We start from the raw sequence: 26,712 nt of genomic DNA, 5'->3' as shown, positions 1-26,712 counted from the left end.
ATTTAAATAATACTCTGTCTTTCAATTTTGCCTTTTACTTTATATTCTTTATCCATGAATATGAAGTAACTGCAACTGCCAGATATTTGCTCACTCATTAAACTGGTCTGTATTTTCTTGAAGCCTCTTTCCATCATCCTCTCAATTCATAATCACACACAGTCTTAAATTGTTGACAAATTTAGAACTATTACCATTGTTTCCCTCATTCAAATCGTTGTGTCTGGGAATAGCCGAGAACTGAGCAATGTTATTCCCTGATTATCCCCTAAGTCACTATTTACTACCCTGAAAAGGTCTGATTTATATTTTGATATTGTAATTGTATTCAAAAAGTAAAAGGAAGTTCATATATAAGGTTTAGGAAGCTGAAATAGGACGAGGCCCTTGAAGAGTATTTAAGGGTATCAAGAAAGAAGTTAAACTTGGCAAGTAGGATTAAGGAGAACCTTGGGAGCAAAACGGAAACTAAGGAAGGGGTTGCTCCACACAAGGACAAAGAGGGAATTCATGCCAGAGGAATAGGCAGGGTCCTTAATGACTAACTCACAGCAGTAATCTCCAAGGAATACTGGACGATGGTGCGATCAGAGAGGTTAGGTTGATATTCTAGAGCATATCAATATTAGGAAGAATAGTTTCAGTTTGAAAAACTTTAAGGTAGCCAAGTCCTCAAGGCCTGATGAAATCTGTCCTGGGATACGGAGGGAGGCAATGGAGGAGATTGACAGAGAACTTTCTATGTCTGTTAGTCACAGGCAGGGCTCCAGAAAACTGGAGAATAATTAGTATTGTTCCTTTGTTTTAAGAAGAGCAGCAATCTAGCAAATTACAGGCCAGAAAGCCTTACACCAGTAGTTGGAAACTATCAGAGGAAATTCGTAGAGATCTGTTTGCATTTTGGAAATGCATGGACTTATTAGTGGGGTAGTCAGTGTGACTTTAATTGGGGGTAAACCTTGTCTTATAAATTTGAGTTTTCTTTGAGGAGTTGGTGAAAATGAATAATGAGGGTAGTGATCTTTTCTCTACTTTATTCCTCTTTAAATATGATGTTTCCATAATTCTGCAACTGAGAATTGTGTTTTCTTCCCACTGAAATGCATTAACAAATATTTCCAGGTTGTGAAAAATCAAAGAAACAGCGGATGAAAGAAATCTGAAATAATAACAGAAGATGCTGGAAATACTTAGGAAGTCAGGCAGTGTCTGTGGGAAGAGGAAAGAAAAAGTTAACTTTTCAGACCTATGACCCTTTGTCAGAACTCTTGTTTCCTTTCCCACAGATGCATTTGCAGATTGTTTTGTGTCAGTTCAGAATTTTGACAGGGCTCTTTCAAGTACAAGTCACCTTTGTGCTCCAATGCAGTTTCCATGCTAGATTAGCAAATAGAGAGTCTGATGTCATTCTCTGTGCAAAAATGCTACTGGAGCATTGCAGATGAAATTGAACCATGTCTCAGAGGCACCTGGCATTGAGCATTACTGGAACAATATGGTCTTCCCAGTGCAGTGCTGGACAAGGAGGCTTGCCATGTAAATGAATGACCAGCCTTCTTTCTTCATGATCTTTTCCTATCGCACTGCACCAATCCACATCTACCACATCTCTCCTGCAGATGTGTAGCCAATTCCCCCTACCCCAAGCAAACAATGTCATGAGTTCCCTCTGCATTTCCCCTATTTCAGTTACCAGTTCCAAATTCAGTCGTTTCCCACTGCCAATCTCTGATTCATTCTCCAGTTGCTGTAATTTATAGGCACGTATATCTGTGCCCTGTGTTTCTCTTTGCCGCACGCAATATGCATGAAGATGTGAAGTCTCCATGTACAAGGTGAACTTTTCTTGGCTACATTTGGTGCTGAGTTCCCTATAATATGTAGCAGTGTTTGTGATTTCTCAGTGTATGCTTTAAATCTAGCATACATTTTATGGTTTTGTTTCTTTGTTTTCATTAGTGCGGCCAGTGGTGATGAGAGATCACACATTGATATTTTTACTATATTAGATTCATCAGTTTCAGAGAAAAACTTAATTTTTAAAATTGAATCCAACATAATTTCTGTCAGCATCCAAAGGTAAAATTCTCATGACGTTCTCAGGGGGAGTTGTTTAATGTTTTAAAAGATCAGAAATCGTGTATCTACAGTATATGTGGAGCTTTGCTGCATGTTTATTTGTCTTAATAATTGTTACTATATCTTTCTCAGATTACTGCTGTTTGCAACTTTTTGACATATATCCGGTATATTCAGCAAGGCCTGGTCCGACAAGATGGTAAGAACATAATCTTTTTTCCCCCCCTCATTAAAAATCAATAATGAAGATTTGGGACCTATAGTGGCCTGTTTGGGATTTCTAAATTTGCAAAGGATTAACTAAAGAGTGGGAATAAAGTGGGAAGTGAAAACAATAGTAAGAAGTTTGAAGGAAGGTGTGGAATTCTTCCACAAGCCACCTGGAGTCTCTGACTGAGGTTAGCAATAAGATTGTGGGGGAGGTGCATGCTGGGCACAGGGTGAGAACAGAGTGGGTACTCAAACTTGCCCTAATAAATTGTTTTGTTTTCTTTGCAGTGGAACAGATGTACTGGGAAGTTATGAAGCTGAGGAAGGAAATGTCAATTGCTAAACTAGGGTATTTTACTGAGGAGTCATAGTCCCTAAGTTTGTGTTCCAGATTTAGCGCTAGGCTACACAATTGAATTTTGAGGGGCTATTAATTACAAACGATTGATTTAAACAATGGAAGAAATAATGTCTTCTGTAAACAAGAACCCTTTGCTTTCATGAAAAAGACGAATTGAGCAAGTGTGGTAATGTATTCAGAATTTAGTACCTCCTATATCCTGGCCTTGTGCTATATTTTTAAACAAAAATCGATGCTGAAAGACTGTGAATATATATATATATATATATATGTATACAGGGTAAATTTTTATTATTTTTTAACCTGTAACTTTGTTCTCTATTCACAATAGTCAAGAACCTTATGTAACATGGAGACAAATATCTATGGAGAATCAACTGAAGGAAAGTGTTTATTCCCTTTAATGTAATATTCCCTTAATTTTCTTGTGGATTCCCCACTGCCCACGATTCTGGACTCTGGCATGAATAATAATCAGTTGATTATATCTGCATTGATGAGCTCAACACCAGCTCATGAAAAACCTTGAGGGTGGGCAGTTAAGTAAAACTTGTTGAATTTTTTTTACTCTTTCATGCTAGGAGACATTAGTATCGATGCTATGCCAGAGAATTGAGCAGCAAAAGGTACAAGATTTGCTGTAATATGCGGAAACACAAGGTTGATGTGTTGATTAAGTTCCTTAAAAGTGGCTACCTTGCAAGTTCAAGATGTAGCATTAAGGCCAGTCCAGCAATGACCACTCTGCTCTAACACCCCTTTGGAAATCTCTCTCCAGTACATTAACAAACATGTCCACATTGTCATGTTGCCTTTGTGCTCTCCGCAAGGTCTAGCCATAGTACTGTAGGAGGTTGTGAATAAAACATGCGAGAGTCACTTTATGTGCTTAACAAAAGCCACAGATGTTTACTTCCATTATGAACAAACCAAAAAGCAGTTGCCTTATGCTGACATAATTACATCAGACACCATCTCTAAAGTGAAACCAGCAGTTCAATGACTGTGTTTGTGAATTTTGTAAAACAGTTTCTACATAAACAATCTGTCACCTATGACATTACTGTAACCACTGGGCCAGGATTACAGGCAGGTTCTGGACCTCTTTAAAGCAGGCAATCCGACAAGGTCATTTAAAGTTATAATAAATTCTATTGACAGACAAAGTTTTGTTTAAAAACATTGTACATAGAGAGGCAAGTCAGATTTCACATAAAGTACATCTCAGATGGTGTAAAGTGTGTGAGGTAAAGTGACCACACCAGTATAACAATGTGCAAGAGTACCTCAAGCTCACATGGATATTAAAAACTAACCATACAAATCCCACAAACTCAAGTTAAGCAAAATGTGTTAAATAATAGATGACTCGCACAAAGACTTACACTGTCCTGCAGTGTACAAAGGGAGCTGCATAAGTAACACACCTCATGTAGGTCACAAGATCACTGAAATAAATCAATCAAAATGTTTGGCAGTGGTGCCACTTGCCTCCCCTGTTTGGAGTAGACAATGGCCCAAACATGTGTGGGAGCACGCTTTTAGGACAACCTGGGGAAGAAGGTCCCACGCTACTTTCCCTCCAGCTGGAAACAACAGGCGCAATGTTGATAAATAATTAATACCTAGCCCACATACCAGAAAATGACCTGTGCCCATACAGCTGTACCTCATCAAAATAAACAGTTTTGGGAGCCTATGGGTGCAAGGTTGAGGGTGTTATAGGAATGGGGTGGATGGAAAGGAAGGTTTATAGATAAGTAGTGAAATAAATAAAAATATAAATTTTACCACTGTGAAGTTGCAGTAACACTGCTGCATACACAAATGCCTCCGTCAGTTGACAGACCCAGTTGCCTATTATTGCCATAAATCATTGTCATTGTTTTTTTTTGAGCTCCTATAACTTTATGTATTTGCCACTGTACTTTTGCAAGAATCTACTATCTCATTATTGGCATATTGTGCTGTATGTTCCCACTGATGCGCATCCTACAGCAGGGATCTCCAACCATTTTTTATGCCATGGACCAACACCATTAAGTTGGGAACACCTGTTAGAGTACTAGAGAACCAATAATGAGAGTGTCCACTAAAACTAATAATATATAAGAGGCACCTTGACCCAACACTATTACGTTAGTGTCTCTTCCCTTTCTGCTGTTCAATAAATATTTTACCTCAGGGCCCATGAATCAGTAGATTCTTCACATTCCCTTACCGTCCATTTCTCACAGAATGGTTTCATTATCTGTCAATCTGGAGAACATTGTGTCTTCATGTCTATTCTTTCTTCCTACATTTCTGGGTGTACCATTTTTTTGGTAACTAGCCTCCTGAGCAGTAAGTGTTTTCATGTTAAATCTCCACATATCACATATGTTTTGTGTAAAGACGTGGCGAAGCATGGCATCCTGAGAATGGGTTCCAATAACTTCCAGGAAGTCACGATGTATCATTCCTATCGATGTTTAATATGTATAAAAATATTTATAATCCATCTATTATAAACAATGGATTATAGTCTTTATCGTCTATCCATTGCCACTAAAGGAGCATTGTTAAATGTTTGGTAAGCCTTAATAAAAATAATTTACAACAACTTTCTCCACTTGTATCTTAGGGTACTGTTTTGTGCTGGGATTGACAAGTGCTAGAGTCCTGTGGTTGGTGCTAGAGTCAGTCTTCAGTGAGTGAGAACTCCTTATTTAAACAGGATGTGTCTCAGTAGACCCTGGTTGTCTATTCAGTTGATATCCACAGTTGGATTTTCCAGTAAGGTTTCCCTGCCTTATTTGCCTCTGCATCTGTGATGTGGATCTAGATTAATCTGAACGCAGACAACTCAGCTTGTCAGTATGGTTCAATATCATAACAAGTGGGATATTAAGCAGGGGAACCTTTGCTTAAAAATATAAGGAAAACAATAAATCACATTGTTATATGATAGCATGGCATCTGAGATGTTGACATTCCAAAATGGCATGGCATCCTCCTGACCCTTCATCTTCTATCTCTTAGAAACTGTGTTTTCCAAACATTTTTTCCCTAGAGGAAAAAGTGCTCCTTTAAGGTGTGTGGAGAGTTTATTTTTTAATTGACTATTTCAATTGTTATTAATTAGTTCCAGTGTTTGTATTATTGGAGAGCAAAAAATGCACTTTTGCCAAATGAAATGCCAATGGGATGAAGGGAATTCTCTTTTTCTTCAGTTTGGTTTGGGCTGACTATACATTTATACAAATGTCTAATACGTTCTACAATGTATCTAAAAGAAAATGAGTAAAGTTGATCATTTGCTTCTTTGTATAAACAAACTGAAGTCGATGGGCACAATAACATTGTATTTTTAGCATGCTAATAAATTATAGATTGGAATCTAATAAAGGGATCTTGGATATTTTATGCACAGAATAATGAATATCCAAAGCAAAGTAGGAATACGAGTGTCAGGAATGTGAAAATGCTATTATCCTGCTGAAGCTCATACCTCTGGTATCATAACCAATCTGTTATAATAAATCAAAGGTCTAATAATAACCTGCCACCAAGCCATAAATCATAAGCAGGTACCTTCTCTGTTGTTCTGATACAGAACATTTAATTTTAACTCAGAGAGTGACCGGTGGCAGAATTCATGCTCTGATCACCGTCTATCACTCCACTGACAGTTTCATTAGGTAGTCAGTGACTTGAGTTTGAGATTCAATGCTGTACCTTTATCGAGGCCCAAGTATGTCAATAAGATCTCAAGCTAATTCATGGTAGTGTGTGTACCATTTAACATTTTTCCCAGGTGAATTGGGACATTGAACAGGAAGCTGCATGAAGGAAATAAATCATTTTTTTCTGGCTGATGTGTACAAATTTACATTTGAACAAGAATGTAGACCATTGCTTTCCTTGCTCACATCTTAGATAGTTGGTTCGGAGCTGATGACTTGCATAGGACTGATATTTAGGGCAGGTAACTTGCTAGTGAAATAGCCTCCAAATGGTATAGGTTTCATGTGAGCAGGCATTAACCTGCCAGCAGCTGTTTTCTTGACTAAGGTCTCTGCAATGCTGGAAGGTGAAACTTCAGAAGTTCTTTGCCTTGGGTAATTTTGCCATTTTACTAAATCCGAGACATCACAAATGCAGGACACGGGTATGCTACTGCTGGTTTGGATTTCAAAGATAGTGGAGCTGTTACTGAATGCATCACTGAAATTCCTTCAAGTTTCAAACACTTAAGTTGTAATTGTAACATAATTTGAGCCCAGCACTTGTAATGGAAAAATTGCATTCCCTCTACACTTCCTCAGCAGTTTGAAAACTAGGTGGGTCTCTAGAATTTGGTACTTGGAGAGCAAAACTGGTGTACTAACAAGAACTGGGGAAAATCTGAGCACATTGAGTTTCTAAAACTGGACTGAAGGCTAGTAGTTGAATCAGAGTTTTGGCAATGACTTGGATACATTTTGTTATAACAGCCCTTTTGACAAGAAGGCTAAGTGAAGGCATAACCTAGCTTCACACATCAAAGTTGCTGGTGAACGCAGCAGGCCAGGCAGCATCTCTAGGAAGAGGTACAGTTGACGTTTTGGGCCGAGACCCTTCGTCAGGACTAACTGAAGGAAGAGCTAGTAAGAGATTTGAAAGTGGGAGGGGGAGATCCAAAATGATAGGAGAAGACAGGAGGGGGAGGGATGGAGCCAAGAGCTGGACAGTTGATTGACAAAGGGGATATGAGAGGATCATGGGACAGGAGGTCCGGGGAGAAGGAAAAGGGGGAGGGGGAACCCAGAGGATGGGCAAGGGGTGTAGTGAGAGGGACAGAGGGAGAAAAAGGAGAGTGAGAGAAAGAATGTGTGTATATAAATAAATAACAGATGGGGTACGAGGGGGAGGTGGGGCATTAGCGGAAGTTAGAGAAGTCAATGTTCATGCCATCAGGTTGGAGACATGGCTTCTTTATTTTCATGTAATTCTTGGTGAATGATACTGTTATACTATTGAGAAGGATACAATATAGGTTGACAACAGCTCTGTGAAATGGTTCCACCAGAGCAGAGGCAGCATGTGAAGCATTTTCCATCAAGAGGCGAGAAACACCAGATGAGTTCAATTTAAAAATGGCCGAGTGTTGAAATTTTCTTAGGGCTAACTTGATCTTCAACTTAAACAAATATATAGATACAAACTTTACCGCAAGATATAACTTTGATAATTTTACCAGGACAATAAATACACTCAAGATAAACTGCAATAATGTTGAATATGGATTCTCAATATTTTCTGATACGTACAGCAATTTATTTCGGGTCCTTTGCTAGACATATAAAAGAAGTAATCTCAAATAGAAGCGTGCAGATTTTGTAGTGGCTACATAGCTGTAGCTTTTTATTTCAGATGCTGAAGTTATACTTTGAGAGGCATTATTGACAAAGTTTCCACTCTTTCTCAGCTCTCTTACTCATTGAGATTCCAGTTCCAGAAAGTTTGGATGCTTGTTTATGCTGAATACTAAACTGGAATACAATCTTCATTCTATTGAAACACATTAAACAGAGTAAAAACAGAAAAAAAAACCTTTATTTATTCCTATTCTGAAGATCCATGGACCCAACTTTCCAATATGCTTTATTATTATTATTATTGGATTACAATATTTCACTTTTGTTCCTCTCATTGACATACTGAATTTTATGAGCTTTACAGAATCGCATTGGACTTGTTCACTTATATGTTAAATGTTTGATTTTAAGTTAATGTATTGTCCTTTTACTGTTCATAGCTGGATATATTTAAGCCACTGTTCAAACAATAGGTTTGCTGAAAGAATGGGAACAGAACCGAACTTTATTCAAAATTCAGTTTCAGCCAGTGCAAATATGAAGTAATCACATATACAAGAAGTTATAGAATGGTTTCCCAAATCTAAATTTAATTGTAAAATGACGAGGTGTTTGAGATGATATGAGGTTATTTAGATTTTCCTATTTGTTCTGTGCATAGCTGTGGGCTGAGCTCAAATCTAAAACTGATCTCATTGCTTTTCTACAAATGCTAACGATGGAGTGACATTAGGAAGAATAATTGGTCAAGCTGCTTACATGGAAATTGGAATCATAATTGTTAAGGCCCTATCAACATGAAATAATTCAACCAGTGTATCATTCCTTTTATTCTTTGTGTGTGATAATTAACTGAACTCAATTAAGTATTGATCAAGGCGGTGTGATTGAGGTGACTCACAGCAATGAGGAGTGAAGAGTTGAGGAGATGAACATACACCTGCAACGAATTTTGCCGATATAAATAGAGCAACATTGTTGATTTATGCTTTCTGAGTTGTGTGATTTGCCTTTTGTAGTTACTAACTGTATGTGTGTTAACCTTTAAAAAGCCTTGTGTATTTTATGTGGTATTATTTAAGAAGTTTGAAATTGAGTCCTTTTTTTCTGCCTGCAGGGATGCCTACAAAATAAGATGATGATTGAACTATCTAGTCACTTCATGCGTATGAGTGTAAAACTATAGCTGAGAATTGCAGTGATTGCTAAGATTTCATTGTGCATTTTTCAGCTGCAGAAAGAAATGTTCGAGGTCTCTTTACAGAAAGAGAAATAAATTTCTTCAAAACTAAACACATTTCACAGAAACAATAGGCTTCTTGTAATACAAGCATACTTTACTGAAGAAGGGTCTCTGTCCAAAGCGCCGACTGTTTATTCATTTCCATAGATGTTGCCTGAAAAGTTCTTCTAGCATTGTGTATGTGTGCATTGCATTGGATTTCCAGCATCTGCAGACTTTCTCGTGTTTATACTTTACTCCAGTTGCATTTTGCAGCAAATAAACAATTTTTTTAGAGAAAGGGAAGTCCCGACCACTTTACTGAAAGACTGAGAAATTCCAGTACAGCGGAGTCTCTCTGTATTTTACAGAAGCAGAAACAAGGACACGTTCTGCCTGTGTTGGTCAATAGTTGCACAAGCACAGCTGATCATCTTTTTTATATTTAGGAGAGGTGGGAATTGCTGGAAGTGCCAGCATGCATTGCCAGTTCCTAGGTACTCTTGAGAGTGTTATTAAGCCATATCTTTGCATTGCTGCAGAGCTTGTGCCTGTAGTTCAACTGTGTTATCACATAGGGAATTTCAGTATTTAGACATTGTCAGTGAAAGAATAATGATACAATTCAAAGTCTGGACAGTGTCTAAACATAATTAGGAACTTCTTGGTGATACCATACCCTGGTGGTTTTTATGTGGATTTGAGGAAGTCAAAGAAATCCTGCCTATGTGCTTAAGTTTATCTTTTAGCTTGCATATTTTTCTGCACAGTGGCAGTTTAAGAAGAGTTAGGTGAGAGTCATTTGGTAATCTTTGTTCTAGGTAGTGTTGAAATTGTTAAACATCAGTTGAGCTGAAATTTGGGGTACATTACATCACAATATTGACCCATGCTTTGAAGATGGTGTAAATTTTTAGATAACTGAAAGATCACTGTAGACTTCAAAATCTGAGTTCGTGTCATGATCGTTAAACTTGTGATCAGAAGTGATCCACGGGTATTTCTGGTGAAGAACTTCACAATGGTTTTATCTTCAAGGCATATCTTAGAGAGGTAGAGGTGGATCAAGAGAGGAAATGTGGAGGAAGAGTTGGCTCTGATTATAAGATTAGTATATGAAATTAGAAGGGGATAAAATGCCTTCATGCCATCTAGTCTGCATGTTTGAACATCTTCAAAAAGATGGGGATTCAGTGAATGGAGGCATTTGTAGAGAATGATGAAACCTAGACAATGGAGTTGTTGCGACTTCCAGGTTATGAATGGCATCTGTGTAAATTCAATGCTGTTATCTTGCAAGATATCATTTTGATGAAAATTAGTTAACACACAATCCACATTTGATTACAGTTTCATTCATGTCTTTGTGTCTTCTTTGATATCTAGATTAAAAAGAACATATGTATATTTTAAAAAAATTGATTGAACATTTTTAACCAGTTGACAATTGTGCATGCCAGCTATTCACATTGAAAGGTATTTGACTAAGTATACAGATAGAAAAGGTTCAGAGGGCATGGGTGTTTCTGTGCTGCATTACTCTATGACTCTGTTAATATAATTGAATATTAATGAATGGATTATTACCTCTGAAAACCAGTCGCTGTCAGTAGGATAATGAAAACACAGCCACAGACAGTTACGAGCATTGTGATGAGAAGGCTGGAACTCTTTGAGTTGTTTTCTATATTGAAAATTTAAGAAATAAATGTGTTATGAAGTATTTGTATGCCAATAACTGCAGGAAGTCAATTTTATTAAAGCACCTTGATGATACTTGATGAAATGAAGTTTTTCTTTACCAACTAATTGCCACTTAGCAATATCTGTAACAGGTTCTTCTCATTTACCATAATTGAGAGGAGTTTGATGGAGTTGTATGTAGTTTAATTAAGCCTCAATTTTATGGATGAGACATACTTCACAAACGTTTCACATTATTGGGTGATCTGAATGTACTGGAAGAGTTTGGTGAGAAACTAGAGTATTTCAGAGCCCAAATCTTCAGCAAAATATTGTTTTATGTTTTTGTCTATTCAGTTTTCAGCTGTTCAGGAAAGCTAAATTGGAGTGAATGGAACTGTTGAAGATTACTTCTGTAATGGTGAGGGGTTCATGGCTAGGCAAAGGTTAATCATGCACTTGGCACTCTGGCTAAAGTTGATCAAGTCAATTCTACTAAACCCTTGCTGCTACAATCTTCACTATAGTGTTTTGTAGTTAAAATTATACTCAACTGAGATGTAAGTGTGAAATTCCATTATCTTTATTTCCTAAAATGTGCAAGTTTGGTGTTACTTAAACCTACTCTGCCCCTACTCTTTTCATCCTCTGTACTACCCTGTGCATCAGACCATGATTCTTCAGGATATTTGGATAATTTTCTTTTAAAGTTTTCTAATGTCAGATAATCATTATTCAGTCTCTCAGGCTCAACATACTATGACTGTTAAATGGGCAGTGAATCAAAAAAGGTTATTTTTTAATTAAGTAAGTTCCAATTGGGTGGAGAGCAATTTCAGAATCATGACGTAGGCAGCCGGTCTACCAGCAATTCTCACAAATCATTGTACATGTTTGTAGTTGTGCTGTGCGAGTGTTCAGATTTAAAAAGGATAGGAGGAAGAACCCCATGATACCTTTACATTTGGGTGCTGCAGAACTCCATCTTCCAGTCAAAGGATTGCAGGTTATAGACGGAGGTCCAACAAGATTAAATCCAACATTACATTCAAAATGGAATGATGTTTTGCAGAAGAAGAAATGTGCGTTTTCCACCGTGGGGACTTCCCCACAAGCAGTTTCTGTGAAAAGTAGAAACAACTTCATCAAGCTACTGAAATGGTAACAATTTGCATACCGTGGTGAACAAAATCAGAACAAGATAGATCAGTGTTAAATATTTGGAATTTTTGTTACGGTTGGAACAAATCATTTGACTGGTTCACATAACTGTAACAATGAATTTTGTTGGATTTATAAGTTTAGTAAATCATAATTGCAGTCATCTCTAAGAATTGAGGTTGTTTTATCAGCTTGCTTTTGATTAGTTTGTATATTTCCAACAAACAATCCCACAGTCGGTAAATACATCAGCTGTGATACTGAGCTGTGGCTATCAGCAAATTTCTCTAATGCTGAACACTGAGATCAGATTGCTCTAACTCATTTCAGTAACCTAAAATTAGGGGAGTTTGGTGACATTTTAAATGTCTTCTGAGGAATATATACATTGCATGGAAGTGAATGAGGCTCTTCACTGACATCTTTCAGGACTCAGTAAATTATTGTCAACAATTGTGCTGGATTCAAAAAGGGTAGAAATGTGACAGACACAAATGCAAGGAAAAGAATAGCTTTTTAAAATTAAAACATTCATATCTGTTTTAAAGCATTTCTGTAGAACTTCAGCTGTGTCATCAATGTAAAGTCAATGGTACTGAATTCTGGCCAATGAGTGATTTGAGTAGCCAGTATTACATCACCTACTTTGTGGTTTAGACCAAGACTGGTATTAATCTGAGAGAGAAAAAAATTAGAAAAATGGGTGAAATATTCACAATGATGCTTGAATGTTTTTCATGTATGTTCCCAGCAGTTGAGGTCTTACACTGGCCAATCAGACTTGGAAATTAGCCTCAGAATGTACACCATGTGGCTTTGCTTTGTTAAAAGGACTGCTATTGATGTAAGGTGATCCCATGTACTGTGAGGTCTGACTGAGGTATAAACATTCATTGCTGATGAATACCAAGGGTGGGAAAGAGAATGTTGCGAACTCTGAGGGAATTTTATTTGATTAATCATCTTTTTATATAAACTAGCAATTGGTTCCAGTTATTTTTTTTAAAAAAAGTAATTTCATTTTTGTGAATATTCAGGAATACGTAATAAAGAACATATAACATTAGTATTTTTTTCTCCAAAGCTGTTACCGTGAATGGCGCTATTGTCCGCAAGTACTTTAAGATAAAATAGTGATTATTTCTATTCTACTTAGTATGCACTTATCAATTATATTTTGTCAATGGATGTTCATAATTTGGAATCAAATTCAGAACTCAAGCTGTTATTCCACATATTGTCTCGTTCTCATCTCAGACCCTAATCTACATCCATTCTGGCCTTTAGCTTGTACTCTTTCAGCTTCTTAAACAGCCCCAATTTTATCTATGATTCATTTTATCCAAAGTCAAAGTGAATTTATTATCGAGGTGTGTATATGTCACCATATACTACCTTGAGATTCGCTTTCATACGGGAAGGCAAAGGTATACATTAGAATTTATGAAAAACTAAACATAAATAATGACAATCAATTTGCAAAAGAAGACAATTGCACAAATACGTAAATAAATAAGAGCATGAATTGTAGAGTCATTAAAGTTATCCTTGCTCCTCCAGGAACTTGATGTTTGTAGCATAATAACTTCCTGAACCTGGTGGTGTGGGACCTAAGGCTCCCGTACTTGCTGCCCAATGGTAGTAGTGAGAGGAGAGCATAGCCTTCTTGGTGGGGGCCCTTGATGATGAATGCTACTTTCTTGGGGCAGTGCTCCTTGTAAATATGCTCAGTGATGGGATGGGGAGGGCTTTGCTTGTAATGGTCTGGACTGTATCGACCACTTGTACATTTTTCCATGCCTGGGCTTTGAAGTTCCATACCAGCCATGACACAATCAGTTATGATTCACTCCACAATGCATCTATAGAAGTTTCTCAAAGTTTTAGATGGCATGCCAAATCTAAAAAGCTTATAACAAAATCGAGACACTGTCATGCATTTGCTGGCCCAGGACAGATCCTCTTGTATGGTAACACCAAGGAATTTAAAGTTGTTGACCCTCTACACCTCTGATCGCCTAATGACAAATGGCTCATGGACCTCTGGGTTCTTCCTCAGTTGTCCATAATATGCTCCTTTGTTTTGCTGATGTTAAGTGAGAGATGGTTGTTGTGGCATTATTCAAACAGATTTTTAATCTCCCTCCTATATGCTGGTTTGTCATCCTTTTTGATTTGGCAAACTTAAATATGGCATTGGAGCTGTACTTAGCCACACAGTCACTGGTATAATGCGAGTAAAACAGGGGGCTAAGTAAACAGACTTGTCGTGCAGTGATGCTGGTAGTGGTTGTGGAAGAGACGTCATTGCCAATCTGTACTGACTGGGGCCTGCAAGTAAGAAAATCGAAGATCTAGTTGCACAGGGATGTATCAAGGCCTAGATATTGGAGCTTAGTGATTAGTTTTAGGGGGATATTGGTGTTGAATGCTGAATGAAGAGCATCCTGACATGTGTCCTCATTGTCCAGATGTTCCAGAATTGAGTAAAGAGTGAATGAAATGTCATCTGCTGTTGACCTCTTGTGACAGTAGCAAATTTGAGTGGATCCAGGTCACTTCTCAGGCAGGAGTTAATGTTTCATCCCCAACTTCTGAAAGAACTTCAAAAAAGTGGATGTAAGTGCTACTAAACAAGAGTCATTGAGGTGGGTTACCACAGTCTTGGCGACCAGCATGATTGAGGCCTGCTTGAAGCAGGTGAGTACCTCAGTCTGCTGAAGCGAGAGAATGTCTATTAACACTCCTGCCGGTTTCACCATTTCGCATACTGTTCCCACCCTACCCTCCCCATTCTTACTGTACCTCATCTAAATATTCCTTTTTAGAATTAGTTCATGGCAACTCACCTGTAGCCTCTTTCCAAGGAGCCAAATTGAGTGAGGGGATTGCGGAGCTGTCACAAAGTACAAAGTCATTGGGATATTGGTTCCGTGAAAACACATCCTTGGGGATTCTCTGAACTCTGCTGTTGTCACATAAGATTCTGGACAGAGTGACTTTACTCAACTCTTCTCTCTGTTGGCTGGTAAACACACCTTCGTTTTCCCACCAGAACCTTTTGCAAAAAGAAAACAAGTGTCACAACTAGGAATTGACTAATGCATTTTGCCTGACGTGGTATTGATCTTGCTGTCCTCAATTTAATTTGTATTACCTCGTTCATAGTCTTGATTCCTACATTTCGCTGAGTTATTTGATCTGTTTGATTGCTAATGCTGGTATCAACTTGAGTACCTCTACTCCAGTAAGACAACTACTTTGTGTTGTCTGTAGGTAGAAATTAGATAAAGACAATTTTATCCAACCTATCTTGTCATAACTTGCTAACATTCATTACTTCTGCAGACTGATTAAAAACAGCCAAATACAAGATGTCAGCGGATGTAAGGGCAATATACCACAAGAATCAGCAATCTCAAGAAAGAGAAATCTGGCAAAGAAAACAGCAAGTGTTTTAAAAATGTGTGCAAAAGTATGCCGGTATCATGGTTTTACTTGAGATTTTTACTTGATTGTAGCAGGCTGTTAATGGAGCCTGTCTTGCCACATGATGGTGAACTGGAACTGTGAATGTATATTAAAGGGTTACGCTCAATTCCATGCTAAATTCTTAAACACTTAAATTGGCATTACAGCCACAGTGGCAACTGATTGTGAAAAGATATCTATGTACTGCATAGAATTTTATCTTATTCAACTCTGACCGTGCTCGTGAGCAGAACTGTAGATCCCAAACCTCTTTGGGTCCTATCTATCCATGTTAATTTTTTCCAAAACTTCATATTCTAATGTAGCAAGTCAGTGTTAGCTACCTGATTTTCAAGAAAGTTGATTTGTTTCAATAAGTGTGCATTCTGGGCCAATTCTCAGAACTCCATTTGTAGTAGGGAATCCCCTCACAAAGTCATAGTCATGCATCATGGAAACAGACATTTTAGTGCTACATAGCCCCCATGTCCCCATCAACACCTCTCAGGCTCTACCACTCACCGGCAAACTAAAGGATGAGAAGGAAACCGGAGTACCCCCTGGAAACCCAAATATTCAAGAAGAAAATAGGGAAATTCTACATGGATAGCACCGGAGGTCAGGGTTAAATCTGAGTCACTGGAGCTGTGAGCCAGTAGCTCTACTAGCTGTGTCAATGTGCCATCCAGTGGCTGCCAATTTCAATTCCACTTCTCATTCCCATTTCGACAGGTCAGTTCATGGCTGCTTCTACTCTCAAGATGGCTGGAGGTGCAACACCTTGTTTTCCGTTTGGGTAGTCTCCAACCTGAGGGCATGAACATTGATTTTTCGAACTTGCGGTAATGCCCCCTCCCTTCACCATTCCCTATCCCCTTTCCTCTCTCTCAACTTGTCTCCTTACCTGCCCATCACCCCCCTCTGGTGCTCCTCCCCCTTTTTCTTTTCTTCCATGGCCGCCTGTCCTCTCCTATTAGACTCCCCCTGCTCCAGCCTTGTATCTCTTTCACCAGTCAACTTCCCAGCTCTTTACTTCACCCCTCCCCCTCCCGGTTTCACCTACCACCTTGTGATTCTTCCTCCCCTCCCTGCTCCTTCTAACTCTTCATCTTTTTTTCTCCAGTTCTGATGAAGGGTCTCAGCCTGAAATGTCGACTGTGCTCTTTTCCCTAGATGCTGCCTGGCCTGCAGAGTTCCTCCAGTATTTTGTGTGTTGCCTATTGTGTACGGCAGGTCGTACAACAACACAAATAAAGAGCACCACCTGTACAGGAAATATAATCCATGATCCCCTAATATCAAAGCATCGGGAGGTAGTCAAGTCCATGGGCAGCAAATTTGCATACACACCGATCTCCATCTCTCAGAACTCGGAACTGTTTTCCAAGAAGACAAGCCAAGAGCTCCCCAACACGAGCTCTAGGTAGTAGTGGCTCTGCTATTGCACCAATCCACACATCTATATTTTCTGGTGTCTTGTACACTGACAGGAGCCTTCTCGCTAAGTACGTGCTGTTAACGATCTGCGTTAATTCAGAGATGTTCTTGGCTTCCTGCAGTCCACAGAACTGCCTCCAAGCGTTATAATCTACACAAGAAAGAAAAGATTATCAAACTACATTTATGTACAGCTTTGGACATTACTGTTGTTACCAATCTGCCCTGTCTCCTTCCATCAGTCAAAATGTTGGAAAATCTTTCTTGAGCAGCTGTCCAAACTACCTATGCCCACTGTTCCCATTTCTCCTTGGTCTTTTCCTTCAACAAACATCAAATCTGTTGTTGAAAAGGGAGATGGACTTTGCTTCAATCAGTAACTCCACAGTATTCTATATGCCTCAAAACTATCTCTTCAAAATTTTAGGAGTAAATATCTTCTCACCATTGCTATGTTTTTATTTCCTCACATACTGGTTTCCACATCACAATCCATTGCACCCTTCTTGCTAGTCGCTATGATACTGATATTGGACCTAGAGTGTGACGTGGTACTCAGCAACAGAAACTTACAGAAGTGCCTTGTACCATAACATCAAAAGAGCTTTATAGTCCCAGTGAGGTTGAGAACAAGACAAATCAGTAAACTCATTTTTAATTTTACTTTTATTAATTACTGTATATAAATGTTTTGTAACAGTCCCTTCCCCAACGCTGCTGTTCATGCTTTCAGCCAGCTATGAAACTCTTCCTAAACACTTCTAACTCTTCACATCCTTATGTTGTTTAAAAGCTCTCCCTTTAATTCATCTTTGTGACTCAGCTTTTGATCTGATATTATCATATCCAAGACTATGAATTTCAGTCGAATGCCCATCATCCAGTGGGAAAAGCTCTTGGAAATCACACTTTCAAACTCCTTTAATTTTGTACGTTTAATTGACATCAGTTCTCAACTTTTGAAGTTACAGATTTTCAATGTTTCCTTTTATCTCAGGAATCGATGTGATAAGCTCTTACATACAGGAACACATACAAAAAATTGGAGCAAAGTGATACCATATGAGCCTCAAGCCTACCCTATCTCTCACTGTGATCATGACTGATCTACTCCAGGCCTTGATTCCTGTGCCATGCAGCCCCCAGATCTTTCAACAATGTATCTATATCCTGTTTTAAATACTTCCAATAATCTAGCTCTTCAACTCTCTAGAATAGAAAATTCCAAAGGTCCACCACTCTCTGAGAAGATATTTATATGCAAGTCAGTTGAAAATGATTGTTTTCTTACCTTTCAAGGATTGCTTTATACAATTCATTTTTAACACTCAGTGTGCTCTAGATTTGACCTAATATTTTTCTTAACTACCGATGGTTATCAACCAACATGTTCCTCAGAATCCTCTTGCTAATTATCTGATATCTGCCTGTACTTATCTGTTGAACTTCCCTTTAACCTTTCTTCCTCGTACAAACTTGACAATTCTTCCTTAATACCTTTGCTTTTGTTTTATTTAGGTTGAGGACACAGGTTGTGGAACCAAGATTTTACTCTCAAACTGTACTTGGAATTCCACTACATTGTGGTCACTACTCCTTTGATGATCCTCAAGTACAAGATCTTTTAATTACCCTAGCTAATTAAAAAAGATCAATTCAAAAGTATCCTGTTCCCAGGTAGGTTCACTTGCACAAAGAAACAGTCCTTGATGCACTGTAAAAATTTCTCCCACATTGCCAAATTGACTGGCCAATCAATTTGCAGATTAAAATCACCCATGATAATTACAGTTCCTCTTTTATTCATATTCAATATTATGTTCCCCTTTATGGTTTGTGCCACCGCAGATCAAAACACTGGGGCTTACAGAGCAACTCCACCCATTGCTATTTTTTTAAATTTCCTCACAAACTGATTTCCACATCACAATCTGCTGCACCCTTCTCATTGCTCATTTTGATACTGATAACTTCCTTGAATCACAATGCCATCCCGTCTCCTTTTCCTTTTTTGCCTGTTATTTTGGAAAACTGAATAACCTGGACTATGGATTCTGGTCACTCAGCAACTACATTGTCATGATAGCTAGCTTCTATTTGTGCTCTCAGTTCATCTATCTGGTTACAAGTGCCTCATATAGTCATAGAATATAGAACAGTACAGCATGGTACAGGCCCTTCTGCAGTTTTAACCCACTCAAAGATCAATCTAATAATCCCTCCTGCAGAGTCCTTCATTTTTCTTTCATTCACGTGCCTATCTAAGGAGCCTTGTTAATGTCCCTAGTGTACTTCCCTCACAAACATTCTAGCAGAGCATACCATGCACCCACTACTCTCTGTTTAAAAAAAAACTTGCCTCTGACATCCGCCCCCCCAATACTTTCCTTCAATCTCCTTAAAATTATGCCTTCTCATATTAGCCATTTCCACCTTGGGAAAAAGGCACTGGTTGTCCACTCTATGCCTCTTATCATTTTGTACACCTCTATCAGGTCAACTCTCCTCCTCTTTTGCTCCAAAGAGAAAAGCCCTAGCTTGCTTTAACTTCCTCATAAGGCATGCTCTTTAATTGAGGCAGCATCCTGGTAAATCTCCTTTGATCCTCTCTAAAGTTTCCACATCCTTCCTATAATGAGGTGACCAAAACTGAACCCATTCCAGGAATGGTCTAATCAGAGTTTTATAGAGTTGTAACATTATCTTGCAACACTTGAATGCAATTCCTCAACTAATAGAGGCAAATACCTCATACGCCTTCTACTATAAACTTGTTGGACAAATTTGAGGGATCTATGGACGTGCACTCCAGGATCCTTCTGTCTCTCCACACTGCTAAGAATCCTGCCATTAATCCTGTGCTCTGCATCAAGTTCAACCTTCCAAAGTGAGTCAGTTCACACTTTTTTGGATTGAACTCCATTTGCCACTTCTCAGCCTAGTTCTGCATCCTTTCAATGTCCCATTGTAACCTATGACAATCCTCTACACTATCCACAAAACCAACAATCTACATGTCATCTGCAAACTTACTAACCCACCCTTTCACTTCCTCATGCAAGTCATTCAGTAAAATCACAGAAACACGGGTCCTAAAACAGACCTGCAGAATACATTGATTGGCACCTGATTAGTTCCAAGGGTTTAGATGGGGCAGAGTTTGTTAAGTGTGTCCAGGATGGATTCCTGTCACAGTATGTGGACAGGCCGACCGGGGGAATGCCATACTAGATCTAGTACTTGGTAATGAACCGGGTCAGGTCACAGATCTCTCAGTGGGTGAGCATCTGGGGGACAGTGACCACCGCTCCCTGGCCTTTAGCATTATCATGGAAAAGGATAGAATCAGGGAGGACAGGAAAATTTTTAATTGGGGAAGGCAAATTATGAGGCTATAAGGCTAGAACTTGCGGGTGTGAATTGGGATGATATTTTTGCAGGGAAATGTACTGTGGACATGTGGTCGATGTTTAGAGATCTCTTGCGGGATGTTAGGGATAAATTTGTCCCGGTGAGGAAGATAAAGAATGGTAGGGTGAAGGAACCATGGGTGACAAGTGAAGTGGAAAATCTAGTCAGGTGGAAGAAGGCAGCGTACATGAGGTTTAGGAAGCAAGGATCAGATGGGTCTATTGAGGAATATAGGGAAGCAAGAAAGGATCTTTAAAAGGGGCTGAGGAGAGCAAGAAGGGGGCATGAGAAGGCCTTGGCGAGTAGGGTAACGGAAAACCCCAAGGCATTCTTCAATTATGTGAAGAAAAAAAGGATGACAGGAGTGAAGGTAGGACCCATTAGAGATAAAGGTGGGAAGATGTGCCTGGAGGCTGTGGAAGTGAGTGAGGTCCTCAATGAATACTTCTCTTCGGTATTCACCAATGAGAGGGAACTTGATGATGGTGAGGATAATATGAGTGAGGTTGATGTTCTGGAGCATGTTGATATTAAGGGAGAGGATGTGTTGGAGTTGTTAAAATACATTAGGACAGATAAGTCCCCGGGGCCTGATGGAATATTCCCCAGGCTGCTCCATGAGGCGAGAGAAGAGATTGCTGAGCCTCTGGCTAGGATCTTTATATCCTCGTTGTCCACGGGAATAGTACCAGAGGATTGGAGGGAGTCGAATGTTGTCCCCTTGTTCAAAAAAGGTAATAGGGATAGTCCGGGTAATTATAGACCAGTGAGCCTTACATCTGTGGTGGGAAAGCTGTTGGAAAAGATTCTTAGAATTAGGATCTCTGGGCATTTAGAGAATCATGGTCTGATCAGGGACAGTCATCATAGCTTTGTGAAGGGCAGATCATGTCTAACAAGCCTGATAGAGTTCTTTGAGGAGGTGACCAGGCATATAGATGAGGGTAGTGCAGTGGATGTGATCTATATGGATTTTAGTAAGGCATTTGACAAGGTTCCACACGGTAAGCTTATACAGAAAGTTAGAAAGCATGGGATCCAGGGAAGTTTGGCCAGGTGGATTCAGAATTGGCTTGCCTGCAGAAGACAGAGGGTGTTGGTGGAGGGAGTACATTCAGACTGGAGGATTGTGACTTGTGGTGTCCCACAAGGATCTGTTCTGGGACCTCTACTTTTCGTGATTTTTATTAACGACCTGGATGTTGGGGTAGAAGGGTGGGTTGGCAAGTTTGCAGACGACACAAAGGTTGGTGGTGTTGTAGATAGTGTAGAGGATTGTCAAAGATTACAGAGAGACATTGATAGGATGCAGGAGTGGGCTGAGAAGTGGCAGATGGAGTTCAACCCGGAGAAGAGTGAGGTGGTACACTTTGGAAGGACAAACTCCAAGGCAGAGTACAAAGTAAATGGCAGGATACTTGATAGTGTGGAGGAGCAGAGGGATCTGGGGGTACATGTCCACAGATCCCTGAAAGTTACCTCACAGGTGGATAGGGTAGTTAAGAACGCTTATGGAGTGTTAGCTTTCATAAGTCAAGGGATAGAGTTTAAGAGTTGCGATGTAATGATGCAGCTCTATAAAACTCTGGTTAGGCCACACTTGGAGTACTGTGTCCAGTTCTGGTCACCTCAATATAGGAAGGATGTGGAAGCATTAGAAAGGGTACAGAGGAGATTTACCAGGATGCTGCCTGGTTTAGAAAGTATGCATTATGATCAGAGATTAAGAGAGCTAGGGCTTTACTCTTTGGAGAGAAGGAGGATGAGAGGAGACATGATAGAGGTGTACAAGATAATAAGAGGAATAGATAGAGTGGATAGCCAGTGCCTCTTCCCCAGGGCACCACTGCTCAATACAAGAGGACATGGCTTTAAGGTAAGGGGTGGGAAGTTCAAGGGGGGTATTAGAGGAAGGTTTTTTACTCAGAGAGTGGTTGGTGCGTGGAATGCACTGCCTGAGTCAGTGGTGGAGGCAGATACACTAGTGAAGTTTAAGAGACTACTAGACAGGTATATGGAGGAATTTAAGGTGGGGGCTTATATGGGAGGCAGGGTTTAAGGGTCGGCACAACATTGTGGGCCGAAGGGCCTGTACTGTGCTGTACTATTCTATGTTCTATGTTCTAATATGCTCCATCTATTACCACCCTTTGCCTTATGTGAGCAAGCCAATCTCGAATGTTTGGAACCAAATTTTCTTGGATCCCGTGCCTCCTGACTTTCTGAATAGCCTACCTTGGGGAACCTTGTCGAAAAACTTTTTAAAATCCAGATACTGTAGACCACATCCACTGCTCTACCTTCATCTAATTGTTTTGTCACTTCCTCGAAGAATTCAATCAGGCTTGTGAAGCATGATGTGCCCCTCACAAACCTATGCTGACAATTACTAATCAGACTATGCTTCTCTAAATGCTAGTAAGCCCCATCTCTAAGAATCCTCTCCAACAGTTTTCCTCATTGGATTCCCAAGATTATCCCTATTACCTTTCTTGAGCAAAGGAATAACATTTGTCATCCTCCTTTCAGAGGCTCTTCATTCAGATGAAGAGTAATAAGCTTAACTGTTTTATGCCTTCCATTTTGAATGTGCAGATTTGTTTATAAGTTTTGATCTTTTCTTTCATATGTGTATTTTTATTCACCACAAACATGTTTCACTGCTCCTGCATTTTGATTTATTAAACCATCAAATTTTATTTCTAGAAAATTTTTTAACCCCGAACCCTTGAGTCAGTGTTGGAATTATGTAAAACATAGCTTACAGAACATAAAATTATCCATAAAATAAAAACAAACATAGCAGAAATAAATATCAATATAATATCCATTTGTGTCTGTTTAGACCTCTAATAACATAAAAGGCTGCCATTCAACAATATGCTTCACCACTTCATTCACGACTATTCCCCCCCCCCCAGGTAACCTAAATATTTGCCCCATTTTTGTGTGTAGATGTCCATTCTACCAATCTGTTTGTAAGACATGCGTTCAAAAGCTGCCACTTTGGCCATTTCTGTGACCCACTCCTGAAATGATGGTCCCCCTAAATTCCTCCAATCTCCAAGTATAATTTGTCTTTGTATACTTGTCTGGATCCAATTTTGAGAGTGTTTATCACCACGTAACCCAAATGTGTCTCCCAAGACAAAAAGTCTAGGGCAGAAAGGGAGTTGAATACCTGAAACTTCACCAATATACTTATGTATCATAATCCAAAATTCTTGAATACTGGAACAGGACCAGAGGGCATGCACTAAGCCCCCTTTATCCGCCTCTCAGTGTCAGCATTCAGGGGTGTTTTTCATCCCTAATCTATCTAACCTTGCTGGAGTCCAATAGAAATGGTGTAGGATCTTAAACCCTCGGGTCTCTTGACATTATTTTGACATTTTTGCAAATTTTGTCCCACTCTTTTGTCTCAAAAGTCACACTCGGGTCTTTTTCCCATGCTCTTTTAAGACCCAACAGAATTTTGTCCCTGGAGATTTGTGTTAAAGCTGAATAATAAGTTGAAACTTCATGACCTTTACCATATGCAGCCAGTACAGTAGACAATATCGTAGCAACCGTCTATCATTTGAAACCCTATACTCTCTAGTTTAAAGCCCTGTCTATAATCCCAGGATAGTTCAAGTTAGTCCATATAGTTTGGGATAGGTCTGGCCATGGTTCAAGTGAAGCCCATCCCAGTGTAACAGCTCTCTCCTTTTCCAGTACTGGCCCAGGAGCTGGAACTCATTTCACCCATGCACGTCTTGCTGAATGGCTTTGAAGGCAACTTTGTTTTTCCTGAGTTAAGGAGACCAAACACGCACAGCACCTGGGGGATTGGCTTCACTAGAACACTGGGCAATTGTATCAAGAGCTTCTTAAACCCGCACTATATCCTCTTTGTAATTAGAGGCATTTTCATTTCTAATTGCTTGGTGTATTCTTTGAATAATTTAAAACATCATCGTGACCATTGATGTGGCTTCACAACGTCATTAGGGATGGACTAGCTTGAGCCCTCTGTATGTCTTTAGTGTTGATACTCACTTGGTAGCCCATGATCCCTTCCTCGTTGCAGGTTCAGTGCTGCCAGATCCAATGCTAAGGATTCCTTGGGCTTAAACAGCTTCTCCGTCAGCTCTTCCGGCATCATCTGTGTTTGTGTTTGAAGCTTGGCTGGGTTTAATATAATGCCTCGAATGATTGGGTCAATGCCTCCTGTAGTACATACAACCATATATCACAGTGAACTGGGTCTGAGTAACAGGAGAGCATTAGTGGGGAATTTTAACTTTACTGTTGGCCAGTATTTAGCCTGCCTGCCATTAACTGCAATGCTATCAGTAAATCGTAGTCAATCGCTATATTAATGAAAATACACATACTTTAGCCAAAATAGATTTAATAATTGTTCTTGAAGACTCAAGACAAAGCAAATTTCCTGGCAGCTCTTTGTTGTGAAATATACCTCGATCTAAAATATTAGTTTGAGTGCTGGCTGGGTAGTGGAGTGACACTGATCCACACTGGCTTCTGGGTTCCAGTTGAAACTTAGCAGTTTGAGTCAAGAGCCACAAAGTTGACAGCAGCTGTGGAACCAAATACAGTAAAGCACTCATAATCCAGCACACTTTGGAGTTGGGTGGTGCCAGACCAACAGAACTTCTGAACTGTTTGATGTTCTGCCCAGCACGCTTTTATCTCATTTCTTTGACATTACATAGTAGAACGGTAAACTTTATAATGAATGAATTTTAAAATAAGCTGCAGATGCTAGAAATCTGAGACAAAAACAGATTATGCTGGGGGGGGAAGATTAACAGGACATATAGCATAGAAACATAGAAACATAGAAAATAGGTGCAGGAGTAGGCCATTCGGCCCTTTGAGCCTGCACCGCCATTTATTATGATCATGGCTGATCATCCAACTCAGAACCCAGCCTTCCCTCCATACCCCCTGACCCCTGTAGCCACAAGGGCCATATCTAACTTCCTTTTAAACATAGCTAATGAACTGGCCTCAACAGTTTGCTGTGGCAGAGAATTCCACAGATTCACCACTCTCTGTGTGAAGAAGTTTTTCCTAACCTCGGTCCTAAAAGGCTTCCCCTCTATCCTCAAACTGTGACCCCTCGTTCTAGACCTCCCCAACATCAGGAACAATCTTCCTGCATCTAGCCTGTCCAATCCCTTTAGGATCTTATACGTTTCAATCAGATCCCCCCTCAATCTTCTAAATTCCAACGAGTACAAGCCCAGTTCATCCAGTCTTTCTTCATATGAAAGACCTGCCATCCCAGGAATCAATCTGGTGAACCTTCTTTGTACTCCCTCTATGGCAAAGATGTCTTTCCTCAGATTAGGGGACCAAAACTGCACACAATACTCCAGGTGTGGTCTCACCAAGGCCTTGTACAACTGCAGTAGTACCTCCCTGCTCCTGTACTCGAATCCTCTCGCTATAAATGCCAGCATACCGTTCGCCTTTTTCACCGCCTGCTGTACCTGCATGCCCACTTTCAATGACTGGTGTATAATGACACCCAGGTCTCGTTGCACCTCCCCTTTTCCTAATCGGCCACCATTCAGATAATAATCTGTTTTCCTATTTTTGCCACCAAAATTTTCGAGTTATCCCCATTGGTTAAAAGGGAGCACTTGAAATTGGACCTGGTGAATTTAAAAGGGGTGCTAAAGCTGGGTCTTGGTGAGCTTTGGAGTGAAAAAGTAAACTTGTGCTGTAAAATAAAAAGGCAAAATGCCTTGTATTCAGCAACCACAGTAAACTTGGTGACAGATACTAATGGAATGAACCAGAAAAATGAACCACCAGGATTTCTCAACAATTGGATACATGCTGGACGTTCATTGTAGTAGGGGTAGGAATATGTAATTTAACTAATATTAATAGACTTATCATTGCTTACTGGCCCAGTGGCAGCTGAATTTAACTTTTGTTTATCGCGCCATGTTTTGACATGTGCAGCATTCTCTTTACCTTCTTCTATAATTCTCCAGGGAGAGAAAAATGACTTGTGCAGAGAGATGCTGGGGTAGGTAGGATTCTCTCTGTAATTCTCGTCCAGTCGGAAGAGTATCGGATGGATGGTAACGTGAGCAAAACGAAAGGCTGCTGTAGCAAACACATTGGAAATCCGGGGGTCAACGGTTTCATCGTAGCCCTTGTACGGAGGCAAGTGCTGGTTTGTTGCTTCAGGACCGAGAATCTTGGGTACGTAATCCTTCCAGTTTATAATCTGTGTGGAGAGGAACAGAAATACTGATCACATTTTTCTTCTTAATTCATTTACTCGCTCCAGTTAAAGCAAAATGGCTTTTCAA

At 39.6% G+C, this 26,712-nt stretch overlaps 2 protein-coding genes across 7 annotated transcripts in view; one reads left to right on the top strand and one right to left on the bottom strand.

Moving 5' to 3' along the window:
• The window catches only part of LOC134353740 (guanine nucleotide exchange factor for Rab-3A-like), a 61,606-nt gene extending 55,575 nt beyond the window's left edge, over positions 1-6,031 (top strand). For all 6 annotated transcript variants that reach the window (XM_063062058.1, XM_063062056.1, XM_063062054.1 and 3 more), the window contains 2 exons: positions 2,212-2,278; positions 2,578-6,031. In XM_063062058.1, the coding sequence (XP_062918128.1) occupies positions 2,212-2,278; positions 2,578-2,660 (150 nt within the window). In that variant the 3' untranslated portion in view covers positions 2,661-6,031. The remainder of the gene's footprint in view (positions 1-2,211; positions 2,279-2,577) is intronic.
• Positions 6,032-8,423: 2,392 nt separating this feature from the next.
• LOC134353468 (eosinophil peroxidase-like) overlaps positions 8,424-26,712 on the bottom strand; it is a 90,163-nt gene continuing 71,874 nt past the window's right edge. The window contains exons 10-15 of the mRNA XM_063061473.1: positions 26,369-26,627; positions 24,416-24,586; positions 16,877-17,114; positions 14,905-15,113; positions 11,941-12,015; positions 8,424-8,467 (exon numbers count right to left, since the gene is read on the bottom strand). Of these exons, the coding sequence (XP_062917543.1) occupies positions 8,424-8,467; positions 11,941-12,015; positions 14,905-15,113; positions 16,877-17,114; positions 24,416-24,586; positions 26,369-26,627 (996 nt within the window). The remainder of the gene's footprint in view (positions 8,468-11,940; positions 12,016-14,904; positions 15,114-16,876; positions 17,115-24,415; positions 24,587-26,368; positions 26,628-26,712) is intronic.

Source organism: Mobula hypostoma, chromosome 11 (assembly GCF_963921235.1).
Source record: "Mobula hypostoma chromosome 11, sMobHyp1.1, whole genome shotgun sequence".
Classification (NCBI taxonomy): Eukaryota; Metazoa; Chordata; class Chondrichthyes; order Myliobatiformes; family Myliobatidae; genus Mobula; species Mobula hypostoma.
The sequence above is the reverse complement of the archived record's forward strand: the minus strand, read 5'-3'. Positions and strand labels throughout refer to the sequence as shown.